Source organism: Myxocyprinus asiaticus, chromosome 12, assembly GCF_019703515.2.
Source record: "Myxocyprinus asiaticus isolate MX2 ecotype Aquarium Trade chromosome 12, UBuf_Myxa_2, whole genome shotgun sequence".
NCBI lineage: Eukaryota > Metazoa > Chordata > Actinopteri > Cypriniformes > Catostomidae > Myxocyprinus > Myxocyprinus asiaticus.
Window position 1 is genome coordinate 48,285,268 of NC_059355.1, and position 27,127 is coordinate 48,312,394.

At 37.8% G+C, this 27,127-nt stretch overlaps 2 protein-coding genes and 1 pseudogene across 2 annotated transcripts; 2 read left to right on the plus strand and 1 right to left on the minus strand.

Moving 5' to 3' along the window:
* Positions 1-3,326: 3,326 nt before the first annotated feature.
* LOC127449193 (E3 ubiquitin-protein ligase RNF182-like) lies at positions 3,327-15,554 on the plus strand. The gene is made up of 2 exons (XM_051712447.1): positions 3,327-3,490; positions 13,638-15,554. Exon 2 carries the CDS (start codon positions 14,210-14,212, stop codon positions 14,960-14,962), a length of 753 nt encoding a protein of 250 aa, XP_051568407.1. The 5' UTR covers positions 3,327-3,490; positions 13,638-14,209; the 3' UTR covers positions 14,963-15,554.
* A 1,829-nt stretch (positions 15,555-17,383) lies between these two features.
* Positions 17,384-20,026, plus strand: LOC127448819 (regulator of G-protein signaling 9-binding protein-like; annotated as a pseudogene).
* A 458-nt stretch (positions 20,027-20,484) lies between these two features.
* Positions 20,485-26,098, minus strand: LOC127448885 (ubiquitin-conjugating enzyme E2 C-like). Its single transcript, XM_051711792.1, has 7 exons — positions 26,036-26,098; positions 24,929-25,039; positions 21,509-21,536; positions 21,315-21,401; positions 20,972-21,176; positions 20,801-20,860; positions 20,485-20,661 (listed from the first exon to the last, which is right to left on the minus strand). Exons 2-7 carry the CDS (start codon positions 25,027-25,029, stop codon positions 20,624-20,626), a joined length of 519 nt encoding a protein of 172 aa, XP_051567752.1. The 5' UTR covers positions 25,030-25,039; positions 26,036-26,098; the 3' UTR covers positions 20,485-20,623.
* Positions 26,099-27,127: the final 1,029 nt, after the last annotated feature.

Genomic DNA, 27,127 nt, shown 5'->3' on the forward strand with positions numbered 1-27,127 from the left:
CTACAGCCCTGCCCACCACAATATATGGGTTTGGCTTTATAAACATCCCTGATGGCACCTACATCAGACGTTGATTTGATGTATGTGTCTAACATCTGGGAAACGTATTTTTAAGGTTGTTTGCTCAATACGTCTACAAAACGTTTTCTCTCGGATGTCAGTTCAATTCAGCAGATGTCTTTGAGAAGTTTATGTTGATAATGTATATGTTGATGTTTAGCGGATAAAAAAGCTCTTAAAGAGATAGTTCACTCAAAATGAAAATTCCCTCATCATTCACTCACCCTCATGCTGACCCAGAATCTTCTGCTGAACACAAATGAAGATTTTTAGAAGAATATTTCAGCTCTGAAGGTCCAAAGGTCTGAAGACCTTTGTAGCTCCAAAAATCACATAAAAGAAACATAGAAGTAATCCATATGACTCAAGTGTTTAAATCCATGCAGAAGCGATTGTATAGATGTGGGCGAGGAACAGAACAATATTTAAGTCCTTTTTTTACTCTAAATCTCCACTTTAACTTTCAGATGTGAAAGTGAAACTAAACAGGCACCACGTGTGACTTTCATATGTAAAAGTGAAAGTGAAAGTGGAGATTTAGGGAAAATATGACTTAAATTTGGATCTGTTTCTCACCCACACTTATTCTATTGCTTCTGAAGACATTAAGCCCATGTCTTTGAGATTACTCTCGCTTTAAATAAAAAATATTTTTTATTTAAAGAAAGGGGGTGTCAGACACCCCCTCCTGGTTCAATGCAGAGGCAACCACTTGCCCACCCTAAAGATCAAAATGCACCGAGGATATTTTTAGAATAACAGGTGTAAATGATGCGAGCAGTCTGTTTGTTTTTATGATTCATGCCGTTTACACCTGTCGATCCTCAATTGTACACGAGTGTCTACGTGTTTCTTGGCAACAACAATGGCGCCATCTGCTGGAGTGACATAGTAATTAAAATGGGTAGTTGACATTGCATCAGTGAACAGAGATCCTTCACTTCATCTAAAATTACTTTAAACAATCATGTATAATTATTGCATAATTAATATGCTTGCATATTTTATGATCTCATATCAATTGAGAGACAGCATGGAATATTTATAATATTTCTGGATTTTTTTTAAATTAATTTTGTTATTCATTTTTCACACCAGTAGGCCTACTATTTGAGTGAACTGCCATAAAGAAAAGAAAGTTTAACACAACAATGACTAGTCACAGCACCTAAAATGTACACTTTCCTTGATATATTCCGAAAAATATTGATGTTGGCAGTCAAAAAGATTATTATTATTATTATTATTATTATTATTATTATTATTATTATTTTACAACACACATATTTTGGTTTTCTTGATATTAGCTTGTAATTTCTAATTTGACATGTGCAATGCATTCAGACCACATTTTCACTTATATTATTTACTCTTTTTCCAAGAGAACTAAACTGTGCCTCGTTTATCTACTGATATGCCACTATGATTTATTACAACTGTTGCTAAGAATTACCATTTATTGCTGTCATTATCACCAATTATTTCCACTCCATTGTGTACACCATTCCCTTGTGTATTCCCACATCATCCAAATTTTATTCTGATTATAAATACCACATACAGATATAGTACATGTATTTTTTTATTATTTATTTTTTTCCCTATATGTAGAGAACACAATTCTCTATATGAAAGCATGGCTTCTCCTCTACTTCACTGTAAAAAAAAAAATCCAACTTTGTCAGATAAGCTCAATTTTAAAAGTTGATTGAACTATCTAATGTCGGAAAAAATTGAGTTTACATAAAACAATCAATTAAATCAACTTTTATGCCATTTACGTCAGAGCAACATACATTTTTAAATAGTGAGCACATGCAATATCAAGTTTGGTGGTGAAGGTAGAACATACAGGCTTTTGAGCATGCTCAGTTTGATCACTGACCCTCCAACAGCCCCTGTTTGAAACTTTGTGCACCTCTGTGAAATGGAAGTTTAAATTTTACAGTTGTAAGTCTATAAAGCCAGGCTCTACCACAGAAAATCAGGAAATATGTGGGAATTTAAATCTTTGATATCGACTCATATCTTTAATGATGTTATCCATTTGTTAAGGTCATGGAAAGGACTTAAAAATTAACGGGTCAAAATCTGGGGGAATCTTGTAAAGGCTGAGCTCTATGAACTTCACATTGTTGCATCTGCTACTGAGCATGCCCAATGAAGAAGCATTGTGGCTGAAGACACTACGCACAATCCCCTGCTCTTGATTTTATTTAAGTGTGTTTGAAGCGTGCCGATTTAAGTTAGACCAGCTGTTTGGTCTGTTGGTGGGGTTGATACATGATCTCATGTTGAAATATAGATCTGCTTAGAAATATTTTATATTACTTTATTTTTAAGAGTATTACCATTATGGACAGCTATACATAAAGAGACAAGTTATTGAACTTAGTGATCATTGATATTTTTGAGTTCACTGAACTTATTGTATTGAGTTCATGGAACTTATGATCCAACTTGAATTAAGTTGGTAAAACTAATTTGCCTGAAGTTGAGTAAAGCCACAAATGCTTTGCAGCTGGTTGCCTTTCTTTAAGTTTACTCAACTTGTTATTTTTTACAGCGTTCCTAAAGCAAACTATAGAGTGTTTGGTCTCCCCAATCTTATTTGGTTACATCCATGTTGTATCGGACAACTTTTGTAAGAACTTTTCATCAAGAAACCTTGATAATGCTCAAGTCTTGAGCCACAAATGTTTATTTATTTTTTATTAAACTGCTTCTATTATTTTTACAGCCTCCACTTACTTGGCTATATTGTATATGGTATTTTCACTAATCTACTGTCAATAATTAAAGGGGGGAAAAAATTGGTATTGCCATGTGTTGGATATTGTACCATAGTATTACTATGTTGTTTGGACATTTACTGTGACTACATACTTTTGGATATGTTGCATTCAGTGCCATGGTCTCTATTAAAATACCATATAGTATTTATTACTATCTGTGTGTGCCACAGTAGGCTTCCTTTTTGTGAGAGGCATCACAATAAAAACAAAACTGCATTTTAACATGCCTGCCCACTTTCATCACATTGCGCAAATACAAAAACATGAGTAGCAGGCAAATAAACAAATAAAGCCAGCCAAGTACAATGCTCAAGTCAGAGTCAAACGTGCCAGTTAGTTCACCGGACACCGGCCTCTCCATCACTCTGACCGTGAAGTCGGAGCTCGCGCTGGCTCCTGTTGCCACAGCAACCACGGAGGAGAAATCAGTGCAGCTTCTGATGCTGTATCATTACCGCAATGAGGGGGATGTAGCAGTTGTGGTCGGACAGATGGGACCTCAAGATTGACTGTGACTCACCACAGAAAAACACAAAGCGACGGGAAGGGAAAATGTAGCGGGAATAGACAAGTGTCATATCGGACCTTCGGGAGAAAGGCTATGCCCGTTTTCGACCCGCAATTAAGACCTGAGGGTGAGTGTCATTGCATATAACCGCGGCTTATAAGCGCTAACTGTGGGTAATATAAATCTTTATAATAATACATATAAATAATGAAAAATATAAATATAAATTCAATATAACCCCACGTTTGCATGCATTTCGTTCGATGCACGATGCCGTCAAACGCGACTTTTCCTTAGGCAAACGTGTGCCAAATGTGTTTGAATAATTTACGCCAGCCATAATTTAAATTTAAACTTAAAAAAGCTACGGATAAGTTAGAAAAGGCGACGGGACTTTTAGCGGCACGCTGCAAAAACTTCAATAACAAAACGTACGATTTGCTTCTACATATCGTTGTTTTGTGTATGCGCGATTAGCTACTAGTCTACTATTTTAATCGCAAAAAAACACTCGTTTTACAATTTCAGTACGCTGCATTTGTTGTTCTTCTGTGGTTAAATGTGGACAAATCCGAGAAAAAAAAAAAAAAAAAAGAATACCTGTTGGATCTAAACCAGCGAACGGCATTAAAAATAATAACAATAATAAAAAAAAAAAACGAAAAAAACAAATTGATTAAAAAAAATTAGATTAGCGATATAGCGTTAAGAGGAAATAGTATCTAATTGTATTGTTTATAATAAAGCCTACAGCTCATATAATTAATAGTCATTTTCATCAGCCTTCTTTTCTTTTTTTTTTTTTTTTAGTCGGTTGATTTAATCACAACCGCATTGCAAATATTGCCTATAATGCAAAGCATTAAACTCCTCTTAAGCATGGAAAAAAATGGAAAGCAGCTCTATTGAATATACTAATCCAGTACACTTAAAATCAACCTAATACATTTATGTTTGAGATGAGAACATAATTTTACTGTGTAAAGTCCAAGTAAAATTCAACACAGTCATAAAAAGTGATATGATTACATTACTATGAAATGATCAAATTGATTCGGACTTTTAACGGATAGTGTTCACTCAACATCATTTTTTACTGTTTTCTCAGTTTACTTAATTAAATTGAGTTAATCCAACACAATTCTTTAGCATTTGGTTTCAACTTAATTTCATTGTGTACAATCCAACTGTTTACTTAATCCAGTTGTGTTGGGACTATGTGAAAAAGATTTGTTCCATCAAAGTATTTCTGTAACGGGACAGGGGATTTACATTTCCCAGCATGATTTGCATGAGACTGGGAGAGTACATTTTGAAATTATGTGTTATCTTAATGTATTTCTACTCAAAATGAAAGAAGTAGGAGACTTGTTATTGTTTAATGTTCTGTAATGTTGGGTTTGGATAAGTTACTGTCATGGTGGGCAGGGGCGTAGATTCCAGGTGGGATGGAGAGTGGTAAGCCCCCTAATAATCAAACAAAGCAAGGACAGGTTCCTGGGTAGCTCAGCGAGTACCGACGCTGACTATCACCCCTAGAGTCGTGAGATTGAATCCAGGGCGTGCTGAGTGACTCCAGCCAGGTCTCCTTAGCAACCAAATTGGCCCGGTTGCTGGGGAGGGTATTGTCACATGGGGTAACATCCTCGTGGTTGCGATTAGGGGTTCTCGCTCTCAATGGGGCACGTGGTAAGTTGTGCGTGGATCGTGGAGAGTAGCATGAGCCTCCCGTGCTGTGAGTCTCCGCGGTGTCATGCACAGTGAGCTACGTGATAAGCTGCGTGGATTGACTGTCTCAGAAGTGGAGGCAGCTGAGACTTGTCCTCTGCCACCCGGATTGAGGTGAGTAACCGCGCCACCACAAGGACCTACTAAATAGTGGGAATTGGGCATGCCAAACAAACAAAAAAACAAGCAAGTACAACCCCCCCCCCCCCCCCCAAATATTGTTTTTGTCATGAAGCAAATACTGAAAGGTCATCAGCATACAGATTGATTGAGGATCAGTAGACCCTCAACAGCACCATCATTGTCATATGGAACTAAAAGATATCTATAATATGCTATTGTGTATTGTTGCTAGCTAGCAGCAAGCTATTAAGTTGAGTGGAGTAATTTGGACAGATCTAATTAAAGTGAGGTTAACTTAATTCCTTTTGGTTTATGCAACACAGAACATTTAAGCAGAGCCTACATTTTCATTTCATATTAAGGAAACTCATTTTCATTTTGTGGAACCGATGTCCATAATTGAATTACGTAAAACCAACAAATTTTGTTTTTCAGTGTGTCGTCCGTATTATCGATTAGAACCTGAAAATCTCCTAAATGAAAAATGAATTTTTACTCAGGCCTCAACTCACATTACCAAAAATAGTTAAAACAGAAATAAGTATATTGCTATTTCTTTGAGAATTCAAAATCAGTTGACAGGAATTGAAATTGTTTGAATGAAGGCTTATTGTATTAAGCATTACTGATATCTACACTAATGAACTGTCAATACAGTCAATGAGAGAACTAGGAAGAGAGAGAGTGTCAATACGTTACATAATGTCTTATGTGGAGGATGAATTGTAATTACCTCACTAAAAAAGCCTCTCCGACCCCATTATGAATAGAATCTGCCATTTGCAGACTCAGTGTAAGTGAATACGACTCAAACACATTATTATTACAATTATGTTACATATTGAAGAGCAATAGAATTGTCTAAAGACTCCTATTCCAGAAGCTTTGATGTGTGTGAAAGTGTGTTATTTGTAAAGATTTCAAGAGGTCTTTTGCACCTCAACCTGATGACGTTAAGAGCGGCTTATTTATGGAGATAGTTTTCTGCCTAGGCAGTGTTCCCGACTGCACAATGGTATGTCTTGGCAAAACCCAATACTTGAGAGCAGGCTTTTGCATCTAGGACTCAGTTAATATGCACAGATAGATCTTTCAGGTAGTGGCCAACATTACAAAATATCTTTCTTGATGTCCCCCTTCTTCTTCCTGAACTAAGGGTGACTCTAAATTAGGCCACTGGTCACCTGTGTCAGTTTGACTGTTGTATACCAGCACTTGAGTGGAACAGAATGTCTTCCTCGCATGTGAAAACACCACTGAGCTGTCACACCTAATCAGGAACAACTACAAAAACAAGTACTTTTTTTACTGCAGGAGAGAAGAAGAGACAGAAGAGACAAAAAAACCAAGGCTATGTTCCGAAACCTTGTGAGCTGCCTACATAGGCAACATTTTAAAGTAAAAGATAGACAGCTTTAATATGCTGTCTATTAAAGTTAAAGTAAGGCCACATCCACACTAATACGTTTCCCTTTACAAATGCATTGATTTAGGGGGCCTGAGTAGCTCAGCAAGTAAAGACGTTGACAACACACCTGGAGAAGTTCGAATCTAGGGTGTGCTGAGTGAATCCAGTCAGGTCTCCTAAGCAACCAATTGGCCCGGTTGCTAGGGTGGGTAGAGTCACATTGGGTTAACCTCCTCGCTCTCGGTGAGGCGCGTGGTGAGTTGTGCGTGGATGCAGCGGAGAATAGCGTGAAGCCTCCACATGCGCTAGGTCTCCGCGGTAATGCGCTCAACAAGCCACGTGATAAGATGCGCGGATTGACGGTCTCAGACGTGGAAGCAACTGAGATTCGTCCTCCGCCATCCGGATTGAGATCTGACAAGGCAAGAATTCCGTGTTTGACATTTGAAATAATCACATTATTCTCTGGTTTTGACGTCAAACCGTGAAGAGGCATGCAATGATTAAGGTGTTTACATGCCACGTGAAATCGGTGTAATGGGCAAAAATGTACCCGTGTCGATCTGTTTATACTTACGCCATTTATGACCTCACATCGATAAAGGAATGCTGTTTATTGTGTTTACATTACCACACGCGTTGTCGGCTAATTTAGAATAATCGGAGCATGTAAACGCACTTTTGAACAGTTGTCTGTTGATAGACAGATAAAACAAGTCTTTGTTCATGTGTTTCATAAACTCTTTGCTGGATAGATCTGAAATCTAATCCTCATTTATCCAACTATAGCACTTTATCTTCATTACTCACTTTGTATTGCTGGACAGGCTGAAATCTTTCCATTCAGTTGTCAAGCCAAAAGTACACTTAGTGCTGATGTCCGGATGGTTCCGTTGGGTCTTATGAGTTCCTGTCAATCTGAGCAGAAATTAAACTGCAGGATAGGAGTTTTATTTAACTGTGTTGTGCAGCCAATCTGATTAGTTTTGCACAGAAATCAATCATATTTGCAAAAGCTTGAACCTTAAAAGTGGGCGCTGGTGTTTCAGGAGAACAGTAGTCCTCATCTGCATACTCATTTTCAGATCTGGCTTAATTCTGGTACCTTTGACACATCTGCCTGTAATTTTGTAATTAACCTAAAGGCCTTGATAAGTTGGTACAAGATTTTATTTGATGAGAGTTAAACTACAAATATATAACAATACATGAAGCATCGGTTACACATATAATTCACATTCACATCTAATTTGTTGCAGTAGCACTAAAAGGCATAGGAAATGACAAAGAGAGAAAGAAATTTGTCCATTCCATAACAATCAAAATCACTTGAACACTTATCATGTCGTTATTATTACTTCTAGACACATTAGTAGGAGAACTTAAAGACAGCATGAGTTTCGTTGGGCATGAGGGTGATTAGTTATCTAAAGGTCATTGCAACTTAACATTAATCAAATATTCAGGTTGTCGACCTAGAAACACCAGTTTGACTTTACCGAACAATCAGTGATCCTTAAAGAGATAGTTCACTCCAAAAAATGCTAATTCTCTCATTATTTACTCACCCTCATGATAAACCAGGTGTGTATGACTTTCATCACCAGAACACATTTGAAGACAAATAGAAAAATATCTCAGCTCAGTAGATCCTTAAAATGCAAGTGGTTGGTGATCAAACTTGTGAAGCTCCAAAAAGAACAGACAGTCAGCATAAACGTCATCCATATGACTCCAACGGTTAAACGAATGTCCTCTAAAGCGATATGATCACTTTTGGTGTGAAAAAAAATCAATATTGAAGTACTTTTTAACTATGAATCATTGCTTCTTGTAAGCTGCACAAGAGTGTGGAGTTCACACGGTCTCTCATGTGACTTATTTGCGTTGTCATGATACGGACGTAATCTCATGTTTTTCTCTCGGTTGAGACATCCAGGATAAGCACATGAGCGCATCATTGCGAGTAAACAAACAGATACAAATACAGATTTAAACAAAAACCAACGAAGCTTCTGTACTGCATTCCTCCTCACTTTTAAACAGCGCTACTCTTCCATGTGTGATGCATGTGCGTCAGTTCTCATGTGAACATGCCAACGCGATTACGTCACTCTCGCAAACTGCTGCTTACCGGAAGCAATGGATTATAGTTAAAAAGTACTGAAATATTGATCTTTTTTGCACCAAAAGTGATCGTGTTACTTTAGCAGACATTAATTTAACCGCTGGAGTCGTGTGGATGATGTTTATGCTGACTATCTGATCTTTTTGGAGCTTCACAAGTCTGATCACCATCCACTTGCATTTTAAGGACCTACTGAGCTGAGATATTTTTCTATTTTTCTTCACATGTGTTCTGCTGAAGAAAGAAAGTCATTCACACCTCGGCCAAAACCGAGGGCAATGAGGTTGTAATCAGACAAGGTTTGTAAGGTGAATTTTAGATGGAGATAAAACATACCCCCCTAACCTAAAACTTTACCCTAACCCTAACCAATAGTGTTTTAAAATGCAAATTCGAAATAAAAAAAAAAAAACATTAACTGAAGCAACCACGTCATTTTGAGTCGCTTCTATGTAACTTTTACTTTCATGACTCTTTGGCTGGACTCAAACTGTGGCTGTCGAGCTCAAATCCAGTGCTCTAACAGGTGAGCTACCAAGCAAACTAAGACAGGAAAAAGTGTGTATATGTAGGTGGGTCTGTAAAACAAGTGTTAAAGTAATAGAGTGAAAAATACGTTTTTGTATAACGTATCAAAATCAGCAATTGTACTCGTGATTTGTGAGACAATGAGTAAACCACACAGTTGTTGTAGCACCTCTAGAGTTCATTTCACCAGCAAACTGCAACGAAACATAGAAAGCGACACGTAGAAGTCAGTTTGCAAAAATGTATATAGAGTAATGTTCATTCTATGAGACCAGGTTGATTGTAATCCAGAAGAACAGGCTCTAATTTCAAAGTTTCATTATCAATGTTGTTTTATACCCTATTTAAACTTACATCAATTTCAAATGAAGCAGTTGTGTACTTTAGGGATAATAATGAATCGACAGCATTTGTGGCATAATGTTGATTACCATAAATACTATATTTGACTATAATAAATAAATAAAAGCAAAAACTGAGGTTAGAGTGAGGCATTTACAGTGGAAGTAGAGGGGCTTTTACTGATTGGCCCCATTCACTTCCATTGTAAGTGCCTCACTGTAACCCAGATTTTCACTCTTTTTGTTTTAAAGAAAAGGAGGGACGAGTTGAAATGCTGTCGATTGAGCATAACTTGTATTGAACCCGGAACGTTCTTTAAAATTAGGTTAACATCTGTTCAAAATAACATTTAAAATAAGAACCATTTGAGAAGGGCTACTTGCTCCATGAAAGGCTGGAGTAGACACTGGAGCATGCAGGTGAGCTGGTATTATTTATGTAATCCTCAGCATCAGGACACAGATCCTCTTAACGCCCCTCGCATCTTTACTTCCGCCGCTCATACAAACAAATACAGCCTACACACCGACGCAAGCGTCTCCTGCAGTTACTGGCACTACGGGTCACCAAAGCAAGACGATGACAAATAACAACTGATGGTTTTTATGTTTTCTATTATTCAAGAGTCATTTTAGAAACATGATTATTCAGACATGCTGAAGACACTAATTTAAAAGCTGGACACAATTTGAAGGATTTTCCATGACAGACAGCTTGTGGGTGAAACAAGTCCAGGTCACATTTCACCCCAAAATTAAAATAATAATAATATATTTTTTTCAATAAGGAAATTACATGTTTTTAACGACCATTAAGTATTTTTGCATTGTGCCATTCTTTTTATGACATTTCCTCCGAAATTCTCATTAATGCATCCAGACATTGTACTTGAGTTTCCTTTTTTTTTGTTCCGTATTACACAATATTCTAAGGTAATTCTACCGTATTACATTTTCTGCATGAATTAAGGATAGTACAACAAATACTACCATGATGTATAAATACTTAACCTTTAAAAAATATATATCATTCCTTTTTCACATTGCAGTAAAATCACAGCAATGAGAATTTAGGGGGGACAATGCCAATGCATAACATTTTAATGGTCCCATCAATAGGGTCAATTTCCATAGGCTAATGTATTTATTTAGATTTTGGGGTTAAATACACCCCATACATGTTCCAAATGACAGGTTTGGAGAGATTTACCATTGCCAAGTGCTTTGTGTCCCATAAATGGAAGAATTAACTCTTTTAGGGAGATGCATATGCTTGCCATTTCAGGCTGCGCGTACTGGATTCCTAGCCAATATGATGCTAAATTTGGTCCCTCACAAATTGCATATAAAAACAGCACATTCCTAATCTGAATAAGTGCCTTTATTTACAAGGCACTGAAAACTGCAGCCAGGACCAAAGTAAAACACAGTTAACATACTCGACTGAAAAGTTATTGATTACTCAGCTAAATGTAGATGTTCCCCTAGCATGTATTGATTCACTGCAGTTTTAATGGGAAATTAATTCTGAATGACGGTAGCGTTCTTGTAACCTTCTCTTCCCTCCCTTCATCTTAGATGTCATGTTTGACCCACTGGCTTTTATTCAACTAAAAGTCTGCTGCCATTTATGTGACCCAGCAGAGGAACCCCAGAGACAAGCTGCCATGCAATGTCAGAGCAATAATTTCAGCGCATCTCTGCCTGTGTGCACTGGTTAGACATGAGCGTGTGACAGTCCTTATCTCAGTCATCAAGGTTGGTGGTGGTTGGAGGGGGCAGGGGGGGCTGTATCCTCTAGCGCATGCATTCTATTTATAGACCAGCTTCAAATTCAAAACAACGTGCGCTTTGAGACACGGAAAGAAGGTGGGGAAAAAACAATAAAATGTTTCGTTGTGGAAAATTTAATTTGCATTTTCGCTGCACTCTTGTTATGTTAACATGCAGTTTGATCACTTGTTTGCCTTGCAGTGTCAGATCAAGGAAATCAAGGAACTAATTACATACAGTATATTATCAGCTTTATAAGCCCTTCCATCGGCTGTTGCTTTAACAGTTCGTCATGTCTACGGCATGTGACAATCTACTTTATATCCTCTAATCCACTTGGATACACACCGTTTTAGCTGCCATTTGTAAACGGTAATTAGGCTAATGAATTGCTAATACTCTTGTGCCATATGCAGTGATGTGAACAAATATTCGTGTTTGGAGGGATTGTCGACCCCAAAATGAAAATTCTGTCATCATTTACTCACCCTGTGACTTTCAGTTCTCAGTGGAACACAAAAAGAAAGAGTTTAAAAATCTTTGCTCGACTTTTTGCCAAATAATGAAAGTGAATTGTGATTCTGGGCTGTCAAGCTCAAAAAGGACAAATACACCATAAAGCTAAGTTCTTGATATGACTATTCCAAGTCTTCTGAAGCCATCCATTCACTTTGCGTAATGAGAATTTCTTCCTTTTATGTACTATGTAAGAAAGTAATACGTTTTGTATCAACATTAGGGTAAACAGGGCTGGACTGTGACACAAAAATCGGCCCTGGGACTGTTCAGCCCAAGCGGCCCACACGGGGTTGTTAGGGTTGGGGGGTTGATAATGTTGTATATTGTGATATTATTATTTCATTGCAAATGAAGATATCAATAATAATACTGCATAATCGAATTGTGAGGCAGATGTGCATTTACTGACATTAACAACAATAAAATCTGTAAACAGTAATCTATGTAAGGCTATGACTTCTTAACTGATATTTCTCTTTCATCAGGATCTTAATTATTGAATTAACTTTTTCCTTTAAAGTTCATTAGAACTGAACATATTTACAGAGGAAAAACTCAGCTTTATCCTTAATTCACAGGGGTCCAGGCTTTAAAGCTCTTGTTAAATTCTCCTTTATACTTGCCCTTATGAACATTTACCATAGTTCTTGTATAGTATCCATAGTATTAGTAAGAGCATGGTGATCACAGGTATAAAACCATGCTCCTTATTACCAGACGTAATTATGGTTTCTAAAAAACAAACTATGGAATTTAAAGGAATGAAAAACAATATCCATGTAGATAATATAAAAAATCTGCCATAAAAATGACATATTCACCTAATATACAATATTTAATATATTTATAATTAAAGTGATATATATTTCAAATGTATATAATATTTCTGCCAAAAGACCATAGTTTCTACAGTTAGTTACTACCAGTGGATGCGTTGCGCAGGAGGGCCGGTCCCGCTCTGCTGTCGCATGCCAGCCTGTGGATGCAATGCGCGGATAGGCCAGTCTCGCGCAGAGACATGTAGATGCGCACCTCGGGAGGGCCAGTCCCGCTCGGTTCTCGCGCAGCGGCCTGTGGATGCACTGCGCAGGAGGGCCAGTCCCGCTCTGCTCTCATGATGCACGGTTTAATCGGGTAGTGGCATTTCATCATACATTTGGGGTATTTGGTGTTTTCCATGCAAAGCAGCAAATGGTGCGTTTAATAAATAAGAGTGGGTGATTGACCAGCCCAATGCTCAACTGGCCCACTGGGAAAATGCCCGGTGTGCCAGATGGCCAGTCCATCACTGAGGGTAAATAATGAGAGAATTTTCACATTAGATTGAACTATCCCTTTAAGTGTCCATCACTGAAAAGCCCATGTTAATGGAACACTAATTTGAATATTGGGGGATGTGTCTCTGAGGGCCACAATAAATCATACATCTCATTAACTGTTTTGTTGGACGGCAGTGCACATGCTTTCTTTCATGCAAGCCCACCCCTATGTTGACACTTTTACATGCCTCATATCAAGGGCCTGATGAATGCAAAGGGTTTTTAGGGCAGAGCTATGCTGGCTCAGTGACATTAGAAGATTTGTACTTGCAAAAGGTAAGTGGCGGTCAAGATATGAGTGACCTCATCTTGCTTATTATCTAGATCTACTGAAAGATGTTAACATAAATGAAGTTTGTATTGTAACTAGCTGACTCTTTTTTTTTTTTTATCTGCTTTGTTTTCAGGATGGAACAAAAGAACTTTAAGAACTCCAAGGACAATACATGCATTGATTGGTGAAGATCATAATCCAGTGTTGCCCAACGGCTTGACGGCTCTGCTATGGAATATTTTGAACCTCCTTTATTTCTGTTTTGCCTCTTCAGTTTTGTCTTTCTCTAAACTAACCAGGAGAGACCCAAGTACGTCCACGAGTTTGAATGGAGATGCAAATTTAGCATGCATTAAATTTCTCTATTTCTTCAGCCTGTCATAAATAGATTTTATGGATATAAATACTATGTTAAGCATTCTGTTAGGACATGCTTGTGTGAAATACATACATGCTATATTTGTATAAAGAAAGACACACCTATTTCTTGGACCTCTAGTCTGATCAGCGCTATATGTTGCAAGCTTTTGGAAAAAAAATTTTAAGCAAGTCCTTTTGGTGAAAAAGTATAAAACAAGGGCCAGCAAGGACAGTGCTCATGTGCAGCTCCTGAAGCATACTTAAATTTGCCTGATTTGAATATTTGCACCTGCTCTCAGGCTCTTCCAATCCTTCCTCACTGTCAATGCCCACAAATCTCTCAGGATGAGCCAGAAGTCTGACTCGGAGACTGAGGGCTCCCAGGCACCGGTAATTTACACAGCTGAAGAACTGGAATGTAAGATATGCTACAACCGCTTTGACACGCATGTCCGTAAACCCAAGGTGCTTAGCTGCCTGCACCGTGTCTGTGCCAAATGTCTGAAGAAGATGGTCGAGCTGGACTCTTCTCCCAGCATCATCAGCTGCCCATTCTGTCGCCATGAGACACACGTCCCTGATGAGGAGATCTGGCTGCTTCAAGATGACAGCAACATCTTGGCCATTCTCACGTACCAGGACCGAGCGCGTAAAGGTGGAACCGTGCCGAGTGGTGAGGTCCTTTTGACACCCAACAGCCTAAGTGGAGGCAGTGGAGGGGAGCAGACTCATAGCTCCTCCGATTGCCTCGTCATCACCATCATGGAAGTCCCTGGGGAGTCGCAATCCTCGGATTCAATGAGCATGCTGAACATGGTGCGCTTGTATCGGCCGGCTAGCCTGGACTCTTTACCTTGCCACCTGCCTGTGCAGAAGTGCCGGGCGTGGACGTCCCGCTCGGTCCCTCGATTTCTGATAGGTGTACTCTGCTTGGTCTACTTCAGCTCATTGCCACTTGGGATCTACTTGCTGATGATCCAGCAGCTCACGATGGGAGTGATCCTGGTCAGCCTGGTGCCCTCCACGCTGGTCCTTTGTGTATTTTACGGCTTCTGCCAGTGTCTGTGCCATGAGATTATGGAGGCTATCGCCACATAGTACCCCGTGGTCTTTCAAGTTGATCTCTGGACAATGTGGACTAACCAGACCTGTGAAGAATGAAGACCAAATGTCAAATCAGCAAGCAGATACCCCATCTTCTGCTGCACCAGATTATACCAGCATTTACTAGTGAACTCCTTGTAAATCACCTCACATCATATGCAGCGAACACTATCCTTGACTTGATTATCAGTGCAAGCTGGAGGTATTGATTTTGGACTGCATCAGATTGCTGTGGTTTTTATTGTATCCAGCTCACCCAATGGGTCTTCAAAAACTGTGATATAAATAACACATAACATGGAATAAATTCCCACTACCCATTATCGTGGAAACCACAAGATGTGTTCAGTAATACTAGATAAAATTGTTCAGTATTTTTAGTTACCTTATGAATATCTGTGGAATAATTTCAACCATTGTCTCAATGTTTTCATTGACGTTTCTACTTGTAGTTGCCTTTGTAAGGCATGCCAATGACCAAGCTCTAATGTCTATGTAAAAAAAAAAAAAAAAGCGAATTTGTGTTTGTCATTGCTATGAGAATGGACAAATACTGTAAAACCACCTGTTAGATATTCAATAAAGATTCTACCAGATCTAACAATGCTCTGGATTACATTATGATATATATTATTAACGTGGCATATAGGCTGAACAGGAAGATTTACAGTTTTTTAAAATGGAAAATCATCAAAAGTTTGATTTACCAGCCTAAGATTCGTAAACAAACACAGGGCTAAATATTGTATTAGCCATATTACCAAGTGACAGGTAAATATACAAAAACAATTCTGTAGAGTTTGATTGGTTGTGTAAGTTTTATGTCAACAAGAAAAATATGGGAAACATTTTCTCCTCCCTTTAAAAAGTAGCAACTCAATGCAAAGTTGATATTGTTAGTCACATTTTATTATTTACATTTAGCATTATTTCTTATGTTCTGTCTGTAACCCAATAAAAACAGACCTGCGACCTATATAGTACTATATTATATAACCTATCTATATATAGAAATCATTGGAATCAGAAGGGACAATGAGAAAAAGATGCTAACTCTCTATTGCTTCTGGAAGTGGCATTCCATAATGTTTGATGTGTTATTTTATTTGTATATATATATATAAAGGACAAATCAAGGGATGCCTCACAATTCTGAGAGTTAATTGGATTAAGATGAGTGAAGAGTTGTCAGTGCCTATTATAGCTCTGCTGTTTTGCTAAGGAATGAGCTAATATTACTGGTGTTGCTCAGGAGACTCGACCCACGGGAGTGTACGTGTTGCATCAAGCACCACACAGCTTTCAAACAAGCCCAAGAAATCACAAGAGAGTCATCCCTGTCTGTTCCTCCACAATACCATACCAATCTCCCAGAGGACAATTAACCTGACATAAACCACTGTGCACAGCACACACAATATTACACACACACCCACGCATGCACATATTTACAGACAACCACTCGTAGAAAGTCATTAAATACGGATCTCTTGATGTAAAGCACTGAGTTATGAGTTTGTCCTGAAATGTGAAGGACTCTTTATTTGAGGTTGTACAGCACAAGAGATTCTAGGAACATGGACTACAAGGTTTGGGCCTAATTTTACCAGTTCTCCCTGAAGACCGGCTTCTATGAAAACTTTGGATAAAAGAACATGAGGTGAGTGTACAAATACAAGGTGTTTTGAACAAAGTGTCTCAAACAGATGTACGAAACATGACTGCCAAAACAGCTTGTGAGTTTCATGGTGGCCATGAATGCCTGAGGATATCTTTGAGCATATCAGTTATCAGTAAGTGGGTTTTTCTTTAGTTGAACATTTATAATTCAAATACAATACTTTTTTCTTTGGGTTTATTTTGCATGCAGTTTCATATTTAATTATATACTGTATATTTTAAAAGATATTCAACTGAATTGTCACAATAGTTACAAATCCAGGAAAGGTAAACCAATAAATAAAAAGTGACAGTGGTACAAAGCTGAACTTTGTTGTTTTAAATTGATAACCATAACTTTGTAATATAAGAAAAGCAATAGCTGTTTCGGAGTGGTTTTAAAAACAAATGGTAACTGAAAGGTATGCAATTGCTGCTAATTTACTGTCCATTCTGTTCTTAAAAAGGGAACTTAATGTTAGACATTTTCACATTTCACTCATCTTATGTTGTTTGATCTCACTGTAGATCATAAAGAATATTCTATTTCAGAGAGTGAGAGAGAGGTTCAGTTATGCAATTATTGATTCAGTTAATTTCATTAAAATTAGATTAAGAAAAGAAAAAACACAATCCAAAGAGCAGGGAGACTATGTACAATTATATTTTGTCCAAAGTTATAACTATTCTGAAATTTAGAAACCAACTATTGTTAAATCTTCCATTAAGTTTAGGCCAGCCATCACACAAGTGGTCATGAAAATCACTGGCGTCAATCCGTGGTGGAGATCCAAACCAGAAAAAAAAAAAAAAAAAAAACAAGTGAATGAATGCAAGGGGGCACAGGCCGCCCTGAGCAAGATGACATCCTGTTTCCAACAAATGGCAATGTCCATGGGGACCAACACAGACGGGAGCTGCCTTAGAGCAGAGCTGAAGGAAACCAGGACACTAGCTCATAAAATATGCACAGGTAAGACCAAAGAATTTTAAGCAAATGACAGTATCAGGACTCTGAATTTACAGTGCATCCGGAAAGTATTCACAGCGCTTCTCTTTTTCCACATTTTGTTACAGCCTTATTCCAAAATGGATTCAATTCATTATTTTCCTCAAAATTCTACAAACAATACCCCATAATGACAACGTGAAAGAAGTTTGTTTGAAATCTTTGCAAATTAAAAAAAATAAAAACACACGTACATAAGTATTCACAGCCTATGCTCAATACTTTGTTGAAGCACCTTTGGCACCAATTACAGCCAAGTCTTTTTGAGTATGATGCTACAAGCTTGGCACACCTATTTTTGGGCAGTTTCTCCCATTCTTCTTTGCAGGACCTCTCAAGCTCCATCAGCTTGGATGGGGAGTGTCGGTGCACAGCCATTTTCAGACCTCTCCAGAGATGTTCAATTGGGTTCATGTCTGGGCTCTGGCTGGGCCACTAAAGGACATTCACAGAGTTGTCCCAGAGCCACTCCTTTGTTATCTTGGCTGTGTGCTTAGGGTCGTTGTCCTGTTGGAAAATGAACCTTCGCCCCAGTCTGAGGTCCAGAGCGCTCTGGAGCAGATTGTCATCAAGGAGGTCTCTACATTGCTGCATTCATCTTTCCCTCGATCCTGACTAGTCTCCCAGTTCCTGCCACTGAAAAACATCCCCACAGCATGATGCTGCCACCACCATGCTTCACTGTAGGGATGGTATTGGCCAGGTGATGAGCAGTGCCTGGTTTCCTCCAGACATGACGCTTGCCATTCAGGCCAAAGAGTTCAATCTTTGTTTCTCATGGTCTGAGAGTCCTTAAGGTGCCTTTTGGCAAACTCCAGATGGGCTGTCATGTGCCTTTTACTGAGGAGTGGCTTCCGTCTGGCCACTCTACCATACAGGCCTGATTGGTGGAGTGCTGCAGAGATGGTTGTTCTTCTGGTAGGTTCTCCTCTCTCCACAGAGAAATGCTGGAGCTCTGTCAGAGTGACCATCGGGTTCTTGGTCACCTCCCTGACTAAGGCCCTTCTCCCCCGATCGCTCAGTTTGGCCAGGCAGTCAGCTCTAGGAAGAGTCCTGGTGGTTCCAAACTTCTTCCATTTACAGATGATGGAGGCCACTGTGCTCACTGGGACCTTCAATGCTACAGACATTTTTCTGTACCCTTCCCCAGATCTGTGCCTCGATACATTCCTGTCTCGGAGGTCTACAGACAATTCCTTGGACTTCATGGCTTGGTTTGTGCTCTGACATGCACTGTTAACTGTGGGACCATATATAGACAGGTGTGTGCCTTTCCAAATCATGTCCAATCAACTGAATTTACCACAGGTGGACTCCAATCAAGTTGTATCAAGGATGATCAGTGGAAACAGGATGCACCTGAGCTCAATTTTGAGTGTCATGGCAAAGGCTGTGAATACTTATGTACGTGATTTTTTTTTTTTTTTTTTAAATTTGCAAAGATTTCAAACAAACTTCTTTCACGTTGTCATTATGGGGTATTGTTTGTAGAATTTTAAGGAAAATAATGAATTTAATCCATTTTGGAATAAGGCTGTAACATAACAAAATGTGGAAAAAGTGAAGCGCTGTGAATACTTTCCGGATGCACTGTAAATTAGCCAGATTGCAGCACAACCTTGCCCTGGATCTCTCAACCTCAGTTGTGCAATTTCTATTTGCCAGACCAAAGGAGAACAGGTGTTCAGTAAACTTGTGAAAAGTGATTTTTGCAATTCCATTTGGTGGTGCAGAAATTACACACTTACACATCCTCAAATATTTTTCTGCAATGCAAAAACTAGAAGTATGTCATATTCAATTATGATCCATTCAAACTGTAGAGAGAGTTTACTTGATCTACTCATGTTTCAGGACTTCAGAGGCTGCTAGCTTTGCTGGTAGAAATGGAACAAGGGCAAGAATACAAAGAACAGGTCAAATTACTTTGGGTACTCTTCTTTTCAAGCTTGGAAAACTTCCAGCAAGACCTAAGGAAGGTCACCACATTGCAAGAACTGTTCCCCCTCACCCAGTGTAAAGACCGGCAAGCCAACACAGGTTGTGCAGGTGGAACCTCTGAAGTAGAGGCTCGAGCAGCCATGATCCAGAACCCATGGTTATCGGTAGAGGAGACGTCAAGCCCGGATCTGAAAACTCATGTGGAAGAGATTGATATTCTGCATGAAGAAATGCTCCAGAGAGTTAACATGCCACTGTGGTAAGAGGAACCAATGCAAGAAGCTTGGGTGGAAGGCTGTTCTACCAAAGATGGCAGGCAAGAAGATGAGACTCTGGAGGAGATGGAAGTAGAGGTGGTTTCTCAAAATACAACAGCAGGCTGTTACCATCACCAAAACTGCAAAGCAGGCTGTCTTCTGTCAGCTCAGCTAGGATCTGGAAGAACTTGAAGCTTTGAAATGGAGATCCCTTTTTGTTTCAATATGATTACATTATTAGCATAACAGTTTGAACTGGAAAATGTTACTTCCTTATTTGGTATGCCCACCTTCTGCTTTAATTTCATTGACATTGTCAATGTCACATATTCGTTATTTGATCAGCATCCCAGAAATAGTGCAGACGTTTACATGTTTGGTGTCATAATGTGTGTAAATTCTCAACCCCATATTATGGTTTCAAACTGTTGGACTCCACTTTAGATTTAATTGACAACTAGCATTAAAGCTCTTGTACTAACTGCTTAGTGCAGATTTGAAAACCACTGTACTTTCATTTTTCATATAATCTTCTTTCCTGAGCAAACTACTTATGCACCACAAACAAACTATATTGTAAATATACAAAAAAGAACAAACGTTTAAAACAAGGCATTATTTTTTGACACAATAATAAAAGGTATGCAAGCTTAATTTTCAATCAGCATTTTATTCAGGCAAGTTTAATACAACACAGAAAGAATGTACATACACAGACCCATTATTCAAATTTACATTATGAACAAGAAAAGACATAAAACAAGAGGCAGAAAAGTCTAATGTTTATGGTCAATTCTTATAGGTTGTACGCAAATGGGCTTTGAAGGCTGGAAAGAAAGCAATTTGAAATGCATTAGATTTAGCACAATTTAAAGAGACCAAACAAGAAATAAATAAGAAAATGAAGTAACATGCTGCAGGCTCAAGAAATTGTTCATGTGCACAGAACCAAGTAAGACTACCAACCTTCCTGGTCATCCCATAGTTCAGCAGCTGCAGTGTTCAGTGGACTATCATTGTTGGGTTCTAAAACAAGGAATCATAACCATCATTCCAGACAAGGGAACAAAATTTACACCATGAGATCACTGTTGTGCAAATGTAGTACACCTTTGAGAAGTCAAAAACACAGCTTACCTCCTAATAAACTCTGAATAGACAGTAGTATTGAGCGGACATCATACAGAGCAGACCATTTGTCCTTCAAAATGTCTAAGCAGATAAAACCACTCTCATCAACATTTGGGTGGAAACAAGGAGTGATGAATTTGACTCGGGGGGCATTATAGGGGTACCCGCTGGGAAACTCCAAAGAAAGTTTGTACCTCAAACCTTCATACACCTTTATTTAAAAAAAAAAAAAGGGGTGCAGAAAAAGTACATTTGAGCAGGATTTACCATTTGCTTGGATTAGTTCAATGTTACGTATTTAAGGATCACCAATCATGATAGCAAGAACAACTGTTGTTGCAACTCTTACCGTTCCCTGAGCTCCATCTATTGTACCAATCCATTTGAAAAGATTGTCAGACTCTGGAAACGCTGAAATCCCCTTGTCTCCTGACATCTGCGTTGTCACAGAGCATGCGAGTCAACACTGTTGCACTAAAGTTCAAGACTAAAGTTAAAAAGTTTAAGAAACACCACAATTCCTACTGTATATAAAGAGCTCACCATTAGCGTCATCAGCTCTTGCTGAAGCCTATTGAGGAAAAGAGATGCATGGAAAATGAATGCATTATCAAAAGGAACAGTGAAATCATAAAACTAATAGAATCATGGCAATATTTGCGGTCATTCTGAAAAATGCCCAGGTTAACTGTTAAAAGTGCTGAAACAAACTGAAAAATCCTTGCGCCAGAGAAACAGAGCCAAAACTGCTGATCATGGATAAGTAAACAGAAATGTCCTTGGAAAAAAAAAATGTATTAATACAATTTATTAATGGTGGTCAATATCATCAAGATATTCTTCATAGTTACAGTGTTTAGCTTCCAATCTCAAATTTATTTGCTTTTCATGCTTTCGGCAGCCAATAATTAATTGGACAAAAGACAAACCATGTTTATTCTCATTGTAAGTGATCATGTATTTAATGTACTCTGGGTCAGTTTTTTCCTTGCATAGTTTCATTCATGTAGAATTCAAGTCAAATCTTTTGGGATTCCATTTAAAGGGATAGTTCACCCAAAAACTCACATGACTTTCTTCTGTGGAAACACAAGAGAAACTAAGATTTAAATGTCAAATTAAAAGTTATCAAATGGTTAGCAGCAAGTAAATTCTCCTTTGATGGTTAATGTCGTTAAACTAACACATCTCATGCACTTTACAATAAAAAAGAAAAAATATCACGGTGCTTGCTACCTCCTATTACCCTAAAAAAGGTTAATAGATACATTTATCATTACGCTCTACCAGTGTTGAAGTACTGAATTTGTTGTAGGCTATTAGACAAGGCAACTCCATGAGCAGGCTGATCAGACAATGTCAATGTCTTTTTATTCTTAAGAAAACATTTGAGAACTTAAGAATTTTTCAAGAATTACGCTTAGGAACATTCTTACGAACGTATAATTTATCCTAAGAACTTTTTTTTCTTAAGAACACTTTCGTGAATCCGGCCCCTGGTCGCTAAAACAACTCCGACATCAACACCACTGCTGTTTGTTTATGTACTATTTCGTTAAAAGTTTCTTCTTGATCCAAAGCGTTGTCACGTCTGCTAATATGACACAAGGAAGAAAGTATTTCTTCTTGATGTGATGTTTGATGGCGATTGTATGAAGGTAAAATAGTGCCTAAATGACTTGCAAGCGCAGAGTAAGATTTGTAAAAGCATTAATGAAATTGCAAGCGTAAAAATAAATTGTATGGTCACAGAACGTTTTGTAAAGGTGTAAATCAAGTTGCAAGCATAAGAAAAAAAATATCAGCAATACTTTAATGCTTTACATAAGTGTAATTCATGTGTTGTGAATCTGTAATTGCGTATTAACACAAAGTAAATTTGGTGTGTATTCTTCTGACTTTTGGCGCTGTTTTTGCACCTAAACACGGCCAAAAACATTGCAAACCTGCAATCAGCAATATGCAAGCAAAGAAAGGGTGTCATGAACAGCTAAATGGATTGACAGCGTAGAGTCAGTCTGTATGTGTAAAATAAACTACTGCAAACCTGTAAATGACTCGTGTTTGTGGCATAAATATTTTCCAGAAATAATCTGATATACACTGTTCCATCTTCCCTCTTGTTGCGCTCACACTTTTGGCACGAATTTCTCAATGAAAAGAGTTTTGCAAGCACGAGGGGGAAAGAGGGTCTACCTGCTTCTAGTAACCAATCAAATGAGGTTTTCCTTGACCAGTTTACTCTGACCTGATTGGTTTAATAACGTGACAAACAGCTTCTTCCTATGCCTCACCGTCGTTCCTCTGGGTCTCTTTCCTCTCTTAAATATCAAACTGAAATATTAATACATACACAATTTAATTACATTTATTAATCACTGGCAAGGCATTTTGACGAATAGATGGAATTAATTGGTATCACAGAACTCATGCTAGAAAACAAATTAATAATGCAAGCTATATAAAATGAAACTCTGTGAACAGAGTTAGATAGATAGTTTACTTATATCATTTTGTTTTTTAGAATGAGTTCAATGATACCAGCAAGTTCCTTCCATCCATCCATCCATATATCATCCATCCATCCATCACGCCAATGATAACTGAAAGTAATTAAAATAATGAACAGCAACAAGCACACACTTGAACACCAGATTGAGATTTCCATCAATAAATGGTTTCAGCTCAACTTTACACTCGCAATAAAAGACAGTGTATGTATTAATATTTCAGTTTAACATTTAAGAGAGGAGAGATACCCAGAGGAACGACGCTGAGCCATATGAAGAACAAGCTGTCTGTCACATTATTAAACCAATCAGGTCAGAGAAACTGTTCGATGAAACCTCATTTGATTGGTTACTAGAAGCAGGTAGACCCGCCTTCCCTCTCGTGCTTGCAAAACACTTTTCTGTGAGAACTTCGTGCCAAAAGTGTGAGCGCAACAAAAGGGAAGATGGAACAGTGTATATCAGATTATTTCTGGAAAATATTTACGCCACAAACACGAGTCATTTACCCGTTTGCAGTAGTTTATTTTACACATACAGACTGATTCTACGTGGTCAATTTGTTTTGCTGTTCATGACGCCCTTTCTTTGCTTGTATATCGCAGGTTTGCAATGTTTTTGGCCGTGTTTAGGTGCAAAATCAGTGCAAAAAACTGGAAAAAAGGAAGTCAGAAGAATACACACAAAGTAAATTTGGTGTTAATACACAATTACAGATTCACAACACATGAATCACACTTATGCAAAGCATTAAAGTATTGCTAATATTTCTTATGCTTGCAACTTGATTTACACCTTTACAAAATATTCTGTGCGCATGCAATTTATTTTTACGCTTGCAATTTGATTAACGCTTTCACAAATCTTACTCTGCGCATGCAAATCATTTAGGCACTATTTTACCTTCATACGACTGGTAATCCAGTTTGCAATACCGCCACCTACTGAGCTGTAGTGTAGAGCACCACCAGAAAGTCTTTCAGTGGAGTCAAACATCTGCTGATGACAACGAAATTAGTGAAATTTCATCAAAAAGAGATAACACATTTTATGTAGGATTAAATCCTAAACCAAGTACACTTCTTGAACCTTAAATTAAAAAGGTAGCTTACCCTATGGAGTCTACTTGCAAACAAAATTCACTTTTGAGGTCTAAAAAAACATGTGGAATACATTTCCTCCACAATTAATGGTGTGACATGTATATTGTGATAAATATCGATAACGAACGATATGAAAAAAAAGAATCGTGATAATATTTTTGTCCATATCACGCAGCTCTACTACCGTATCCTTTTCTTTTTTTTTTTGCGTTCCATGGAAGACTCCGCTAACAGAAGAAGAAAAATCGGTTTATCCAGCAGGATCTTATTTGATCCCTATAGGATTGGTTACATTTCTGATTCCATGTATGCGTACAGCCCATTTGAAGTGAATACTTTGAGGATCGGACCTTTTTGAGACGGATCCTTTGGGCATACTTCCGCTGGTCTCGCTTCCTTTGAGGGCCGCTGTTGAAGAGGCTGCCGCGGGATCCATATTCTGAGAGGCCATCGTGTCAGATCTGCGGTAGTTTGACAGATGAGGAAATAACGGAACTTTTTAAAAATGCATTCACACTTGATTTACAACAAGCCAAAACACTGCATTGTATCCTTTTTATGATTCATGTCCAGTGTTGGGTAAGTTACTCTAAAAAAAAGTAACTAATTACTAACTACTAATTACATCTTATACAGTGTAGTTAGATACTGTACTAATTACTCTGTCTGAAAATATATTGCATTACTTATTATGTATTACTTTTCTATCAACCTCGACCAGATGAACAATACAAGGATAGACATGAAACGGTTCTTTTAATTCTTTCAGATAAATCATATAAAATCAAATAAATGATTTTTGAACTGGCCAAAGAATTTAAAGGGGCAGCGTTAAATTAGAAAACATACATTTTAAAAATAGACATTAAATTTCGATTTTAAATTCACTATTGTTTCACATAGAATTGTTCTTTAGTATATACAGTATTTAATGCAATTACATTTTAAGTAACTAATTAAAGAGTAATCCCTTACTTTACTTTTTTTCCAAGGAAAAGGTCATTTAATTACAGTAATGGATTACACCCAACACTGTTCACTGGTTAAGCTAACTAGTAAATTGAAATCCACTCAAATTAATATTTATAGATTTTCAAAACTAACCAGACAAAAATAACATCGATTTCATGCTTTAAACTGAGAGTAACCGATCTGGCACCGATCAAAACATTTGCATGCAATGTAAATGGTTACAGGCCTATTTAAAAGCAGACACTACTAACCTGGACAACACTTAATAATAGATGGGATTAGATAACTAGATACAAATATTAAGAAGACGAACTTCTATGAATACACATCTATGTTACCTACTGCTAACAGCCATCTCGCGTAAACGTATATAAACAAAAATATCAAGTCAAATCATTTATAATTCATTAAAATAATTATATGTTTACAAACCATTTATAAATATCTATTTTTAACACAATTATTTGTAGTGATGTGCATATTACCGGTTGTGTTCAATGCAGTCGTCAACAGTAACCGACTCCTGAAAGAATTTTTTAAATCATAGCCCGCCCCCCTATTTAAACTTTCTTTTCCAAACCGAAATCACCGCCCACTTACCATTTCAACCAATTACAAGCACAGATTACGAACGAAGCGATCGCATAACAACCAATGAGGACTGACATAAATTACAAAACACTTCGATTTGATTGGTCGATACAACCAGGTAGGCGTGTCTATAACCGTTGACAAGTGTCAGTCAATTCATCGATAGGCTTTCTAGCAAGTCAGTCCACTGTCGGCCATCTTCGGAACGCTTTTGGGGAGTTAATTACAGTCATGCTTGTGCAGCTCCACTTACTTCAGAATCAGAATCAAAATGAGCTTTATTGCCAAGTATGTTTACACATACAATGAATTTGTCTTGGTGACAGAAGCTTCCAGTGCACAAACAATACAACAACAAGACAGAGATAATAAAAAAATAATATAATTATATATATATATATATATATATATATATATATATATATATATATATATATGCACACAAATATAAATCTGTTATATACAGGTAGTGCAAGGGAATGTAATGGGAGAAGAGGTAGGATATGTTGGAAAAATATATAAATATGAATGGAGAAAGACCAAAATCTCAAAAACAGTTGGTCAAAATTATTACCAAAGAACACATTTCAAATCAGCAATAAAATCTGACAACACTGGTATTATACATTGTTATTCTTTACCTCATATTACGTTAAAAAAAACGCAATTTTCCCGGCATGCATAGCTAACGCGCATGCGCGTTCTCGAGTTGATTGACAGCTAATGTCGGTCTCTAAAAGGTGATTGGCTCTTTTAGCTGTAAGGCGGGACTTCCTTTCTACATCCGTTGACCGTTGGGCGCTCAGAACCCCTTGACTGAGCGTTCCAATTTCCCCCATTCATTTAAATAGAAGTGTCCCGTCTCTGCTAGATACTTTGCAGAGATTCAGTAGTTTTAAAGGGGAAAGGAAAGCAGTGATTGACAGCCATTTAAAACATGATGTAGCAGAAAACAGTTTAATGGTAAATACATCTACACCCATTGA